Below are 6,653 nucleotides of genomic sequence, written 5' to 3'. Positions count from 1 at the left end.
CAGGTGCGGGGGGCGGGGCGGGGCGGGGCGGGCAGCAGGGGCAGCGGTCAGGACAAAGCCTTCGCCGGGGTGGATTCTCATTGAGGCATGGATTCCCCTTGGAGCCTGAGAGGACAGGTGTGAATGTGAGGACATTTGACTCAGAATGTCAGGCAAGAGTCCCAAAGAATGATGGCTGCATAGAGTTGTCACTTCGACAAATTCCAGATGGTCTCAGCAGCAAGGGCCTTCAGAGACTCAACCCTGGAGTTCCAGATGGGGAGACTGAGACCCCAAGGCAGGCAGAACTTGATCCCCAGCATGACCCCGCTGCTCAGACACCCGCCATCACCCCCAGAGAGGCCAGCCTTACCCTAGAGATGTCGAAGTTCTCTTGCACTTGGATGTCGTCCGGCAATGTCGGCACAGGGTTGGTGCTCACCACCACGCAGGCGGCCAGCAGCAGAGGTAGGGCCCCGAGACTCTGCATGGCTCTGGCTCCTCTACCTAGGGGGTCACTCACAGGCTTAGTTTGGGGACAGAGGCTCTCCCTGCCTGAAGCAGCTGCAAACTGAGGCCAGGGAAGAAACCTGTGGCTTGTAAGTGACCTTGGTGTTTGCCCTGCTCAGCCAGGACCAATCAGAGCCCCACGGCCAGGTCCGATTGATCTCTTGCAGTGCCCTGGCTGGGCTCAGTGGTCCGAGGGGCCAGGGTGTCTGTTCCAGAGGTGGCACTGGCCAAACACAGCAGGGCCCAGATGCAGCCCGGGCTGGATTCACCCCCAGAAAGTCTTCTCCTTGCATCTGAGGACGGGGGACACAAGCAGCCCTGGCCTTTCCCACTGCGTCGTTCCACCTGGACCTCACACTCCTGTGAGATAGCAGGACGAGGCTGATTGGGCCTATGTCTCATATGAGAAAACTGAGGCCCAGGGAGAGGAGATGACTTCCCAGAGCCCATGGCAGAGCCAAGACTAAATGCAGGCGTCCTGTCCCCAGAGCTCCTTCTCTCACCCCGGCTTCCCATAGCCTTGGCAAATAATAGTAGAAATAATGATGGTGATGATTATAATAACAGCTTCCGTTCACCGAGCACCTGCTATGTGACAGCTCTATTCCAGCACTTTGCACCTACCACAGAACTGAATTCAATCCCCACAACCAGCCCATAAGGTAGATGCTATGTTCCCCCTTACGGACAGGGAATTTGAGTCTCAAGAGGTAAATGACTTGCCCACGGTCTCACATCTGAGAAGCAGCATCGCCAGAGGAAGCAGCTTTTGGTGTCGTCGAGAGCATGGACTCAGGAGCCAGACTGCCTTCTGTGCCACTCACTGGCTGTATGGCCTTGGGCGAGTGACTTTACCTTTCCATGCCTCAGTTTCTTATCTGTAAATGGTAATAATAGCTCCCGGTTCACAACATTGTTGTCGGGCTAAAGGCGTTAACACTTGCAGAGCATGTAACAGTGTCTGGCACATAGAAAGAGCTGAACAAGCTTGTAACAGGTTGAATAACGTCCCCCAAATTTACGTGCACCCAGAAGCTCAGAATGTGACCTTATCTGCAGATGTATTTTATTAAAATGAGGTCATACTGGATGAGGGTGGGCCCTAAATCCAATGACTAGTATCTTTATGAGAGAAACGAGAGGAAGATGTAGAGACACAGAGGGACACATGGAGAAGACTGAGGCCGAGGTTGGAGCGAGACAGCTACAAGTCAAGGAACGCTGAGGTCCGCCATAAGCCACCAGAAGCTAAGAAGAGGCAAGGAAGGATTCTTCCCTAGAACCTTTCCAAAGGAACGTGACCCTGCTGACAGCTCCGTGTCAGACTATTAACCTCCAGAACCATGAGAGAGTACGTTTACACGGTGTTAAGCCACCCAGTTTGTGGTACTTTGTTATAGCAGCCTTAGGAAACTATATGGTATTCATTAAACTAAAAAATCAAAAGAGAATTTTTTAAAACCCAGGTCTGTTTGTCTCCAAAGCTCAAACCCTGGCCAGGGATACTGCAGACCCTCTCTGTGAAGTGCTCTTCTTCAGTGGTCAGAGCTGTGGTCCTTACTCCCACCCCCTCCCCGCTCTGGGCATGGAACGTGCCATACTCACAGCAGCCTCTTTGCTCCCTGAATGACCCCCTTCAGACAGGAGATTCCAAAATCAAGATCCTTGCTCATGTGAGAATCTGGGAGTTCTCCCCACATAGTCAGTGGCACCGACAAATGGTGTGTCATGTCCCTGCTGTAAGAGCCACACAAATTTGTCTTTCACCAGTATCAAGAACAAATGCATCTCTACTCATCATAAGAGAGTGCTTTTTTGGCTTCAACACTGACAGCTTGGCTACTGATGGCATTTTTTTTTTTGCTCTGGCTGCCAGGAAGCTCAAAGCCATGTTACAAGCTTAATCACAACTGTACTGGCTTAGATTTGGGGGATAATTCTCTTTCCCCTTGTTTACGAAGTTTCTCAGTCTGTTATGTTTGGTTAGCGGTGGTAGTAAGGAGGCCGTCTGAGTCAAGGGGAGTACAGAGAACTGGGAGCTGGAACCCCTGGCTTCTGGTTCTGTGCGAATTTGGGGATGGCTTTCTCTTTCTGAAGCCCACTTTCTTCATCTTTAAATGGAAGATGAAAGTCCCTGTCCTGTCTGCCAAAACGTTAAGTGAGGCAATGTATGTGACAGTAGTATCTACTACTAATGTAATAGATAATGTAAACTATCTACTACATTACCTGTGTGATGAACTCAGGCATTTGTCTCAGAGAAACTAGGCCTGGTATAAGAATGAAAACAAAACAAAACAAAACAATAAGTTATTAATAGGAATAGAGCTGCCCTATTAAGGTTGTCTACAGCATACCATGAAGGCTCCTCTGTTTTTCCCATCAGGTCTGTATTATTAGGGTTGTCAACCCCATTGGCTCATGGGAAGCCCAAGGTATGTGGAGTGAAGAAGAATCTGGGCTTCTTTGGCTAGGGCTGTTCATTCAGCCACACAGCCTCTCCTGGGGGAGGGGAGAGGCTGGAGGCTGGTCCCAGGATGTTGATCTCTCCTCCTGCCTCCAGGGATGTTTGCTCTCTTGAGATTATTAACCAGTGCAAACGGAGGGAGCAAACTCTGCCAAGGGCCACTGGACTTTGAGCTGCTTTTTAAAAATTAACCCTGGGCCTCAAGGATACACAGCCAGCAGGGGTCAAGAGATGCTGACCCCTCTTTCCTCTCTCGCCATAGGGGTGGGAGGATGGAGGCTCTGGGGCCCCTGCCCTCCCAGAGGAGTCAGGGGTCCAAGAGTCCACAGGAACTGGCCATGTTCCAGAATCATTTCTAGGGATGAAGGAGGGCCTGCCCCATGCAGGAGGCCTCAGAGCCTCAGAGGTGTCCTGAGCAGCAGGGAATAGAAGCCTCATTTTCAGATGTGTCCTGAGCAGTAGGGAATAGAAGCCTCATTTTCAGATGAAAACAGAGGCTCGGGGAGGGAATGGGACTTGTTTAAGGTCACCCAGCTGTGGTCAAGCTGGAACCCGGGCTTCCTCCATCTTTTATTCATTTGTCCACTCATTCATTCACCAAATACGTCCTCTGTACTTGGTGGCGATAGGATGGAGAATATGACAGACCTCCCGGAGCTCGCTGCTGGTGAGGGCGGGATGGGAAGGAAGGATGAGAAGATAAGACAAGATAGTCACTGCAGTAACGGGGGAAGCAGAGGCCAGGGGAAGGGAATCTAACCGGATGAGCAGGAGTTAGCCAGACCCAAGTGCCTACGGTGGTGGGGAAAGAGGGTGTTCTAGACAGAGTAAGCAGCAACTGCAAAGGCTTAGAGGAGAAAGATGAAGAGAGAGAAATGTATTTGAAATGCAAAACGAAAAACCAAACACACATAGGTCTGGAGATTGGACAGAGGGCTGTGGCAAAACGAGGCCGGGGGGTGCGGCCAAAGCCCAGCAGTAAGACCTGTGATCCCAGGCCCAGAGGTTACCTGGAGTGTGCAGGAAACACTGGGGGGTGTTCAGAAGTGAGTAGACAGTCAGATTTGTATCAGGAGGGATCAATGAGGAGGCAATCGCAGTGGGAGGCCCAGGAAAGCAACTCCCTAGGAGGTTTTCCAAGAAGAAGGAAGAACCTGGGGCACTGGGACCTGGTGACTGGACAAGCAGGGACATGGAGGACATTGGGCAGAACTCAGAACTAAGGCCAGGGTCAAGGTTCCTCTGCTAATGGTGGAAGGGGGTGGCAGGTGGCCTTCTCTCCCCACGAGGAGGTATCCAGCTGCTGGCCTCACCCCAAATGCCTGACCCCACCCAGCTCCCATGGACTCGAAGCCAAAGCCTGTCCAAAGCTGGAGGTGAGCAGCACCCAGGATTCCACGACCAGCAACAGGAGAAGAGATGTCTTCACTGCCCTGTGATTTATAAGTTTGCTACTCATTCCCCCTGCCTGTCTTAAAGAGCCAGGCCACCCAGAAATTCGGGTCCCAGTCTCTGTGACTGGCAGGGTGACCGTGGGGCAGTCTTCCCTCCCTGGCCTCACCTTCTTCATCTAGAGTTCAAACTGAGGGTAATAATAACTCACTTGACAGGGCTGAAATAAGAACCGAATAAGAGACGTTTGTGGAAGTGCACTTCAAGTGTACACACTGGAGGGACCAATATCATCACAGGCACTTTGAATCCTGTCTGGTACCAGGCAAGGGCTGCCCATACAAGCTGCAAAAGCGCATGAGCAGCCCATGTCCACCAGAGGGCAGCAGAGATCTTCTAGAAAGGCCATGGGTTTCCTCACAGATGGCATGGTTCAGACCAGGAAACAGGGCAAAGGCCCATAGCACTGGTCTGACCAGGGCTAGAACCAGCCTCCCTTGGCAGAGCCTGCTTAAAATTCCCTGGTGAGTGTAAAACATCCCACTTCTACCTTGCCTATCTGCACCTGGGCTACAGAGTTGGACGCTTGGGTGGAGCCTTTCAAAAAGAGTTCCCTGGGAGATCCTCCTGGTAAGCCAGAATGGGGTATGGCTTCTATAGACCACAAGGCTGCTGTGCCTGAGTAATCACTTGATTAAGGTCCTACAGTGTTTCACGTGCCAGGCCCCAGGATGAGTACTCCACAAGTGCATCTTACAGAATCTTTTCGTTAAGGTTCCATCATTTTACTACGATGGGAGTCATATTTTGCAGATGGGGAAATGGGGCTGAGAGATCAGGTGACCCAGTGTCGAAGGGTACCCAGATAGTGAGTAATGACTGAACCCCAGATGCATCTCCCTGATACCCGAGTCACTCTGCTGACCTTCCAGACCCTGTCCCTGATAAACAATGGGACCTTGGCCATGTTCTTTCAGAGACCTGGGGCAGACAGGTGGACTATCTCTTGCTACTGGATTTCTCACAGCTGGAGTCAGGCTGATGTGAGTCTGGCTCTCCCTTCCACGGCCAAGATCATGTTCAATGTCTGCCACACTGAGAACTGACCTTTCTGTTCTTTCTTAGGGCCCAGCACTGTGCTGGGCACTTAGCAGGTACTTAGTGAACACAGGCGGATCATGTTCAATGTCTGCCACACTGAGAACTGACCCTTCTGTTCTTTCTTAGGGCCCAGCACTGTGAACACAGGCAAAGTGACTTACTTAGAACTGTGATGAGAAGTGTAGATCAGACCCCAAAAAGACCACCCAACTAGAAGGCAGCTGAGGAAGACTGGGAAGTAGAAATCACCATGTCCCGATTCCTTGAATAATGACCAGTGAATGAGTAACTGGGATACTCAATGGTACACTTTAGAAAGCAAAGAGCCCTTGCTCTGTGGTGGCTTTTCCTTGTGTCACCAATTTTGAATCGATCTGTATGTTATGACCGGGAGAATTACCAGGGCTTCATCCAGCAGAGTGATGGTTAAACAGCTGAACTTTGCACCCAGGCAAACTTGGGTTCCAGTCATGGCCATGACCCCTTCCTGCCTGTTTGATCTTAACTGACTCCACCTTTCTGAATCTGAGTCTTCTCCTCTGTTAAATAGGGTTAATAGGAGCTCATAAGCATGTAGAAGGACTAAATGACAAGAAACAGGTCATGTTCTTGCTCTTTGGGGAGAGCTTAGCAAATAGTAAATGCTAATAGGTGGAGGTGCCCTGGGTGGAAGGTGCCCTTAGGTGTTGTCGATTTAGCTTCCTGACCATGGAGCGGGTTGCTTAGCCTGGAGAAGCAGAAAGCAAGCCTCTTTGAAGTTGTTTCCTTGAGAGTTAGCTGCCCTGGGGACAAAACTTGTGGTCCAGGGTCTGGTTCTTTTTGCACTCTTGAAGAAAGGGATCCCAAAAGAATAAACTTCCAAAGGTCTGTCAGCATCCAGGAAAGAGGACACAGGCATTTCCTGCTCTTCACAGGCCGAGGGATCTGCCTGACTCCTGGCTGACCGAGTCGCGTCACCCGATGCCTTCGAAGGGACTAAAATAGCTCTTTTCTCTACAGCCATGCCACCCTGAACAAGCCCGATCCCATCTGATCTCAGAAACTATGCAGGGTAGGGCCTGGTTAGTACTTGGATGGGAGACCACCTGGGAAGACCGGGTGCTGTAGGCGTAATAAAAATAAAGTAAAATAGTTCTTTTCTGAAACCACGAGGCAAGCTGGCCTCTTCGGAAAGTCCCACTGGCTTTTCTTCAAGGAAGACAAA

The 6,653-nt window shown here is 50.9% G+C and overlaps 1 protein-coding gene and 1 pseudogene across 1 annotated transcript in view; one reads left to right on the top strand and one right to left on the bottom strand.

Annotated features, from left to right (window-relative positions):
• AMBP (alpha-1-microglobulin/bikunin precursor) overlaps nucleotides 1–469 on the bottom strand; it is a 13,098-nt gene extending 12,629 nt beyond the window's left edge. Inside the window, exon 1 of the mRNA XM_006917106.1 lies at nucleotides 353–469. Within this exon, the coding sequence (XP_006917168.1) occupies nucleotides 353–469 (117 nt within the window). The remainder of the gene's footprint in view (nucleotides 1–352) is intronic.
• Nucleotides 470–6,440: 5,971 nt separating this feature from the next.
• LOC112484039 lies at nucleotides 6,441–6,559 on the top strand (annotated as a pseudogene).
• Nucleotides 6,560–6,653: the final 94 nt, after the last annotated feature.

This window comes from Pteropus alecto, unplaced genomic scaffold, assembly GCF_000325575.1.
Source record: "Pteropus alecto unplaced genomic scaffold, ASM32557v1 scaffold226, whole genome shotgun sequence".
Lineage (NCBI taxonomy): Eukaryota > Metazoa > Chordata > Mammalia > Chiroptera > Pteropodidae > Pteropus > Pteropus alecto.
This window is presented reverse-complemented; position numbering and strand designations above follow the sequence as displayed.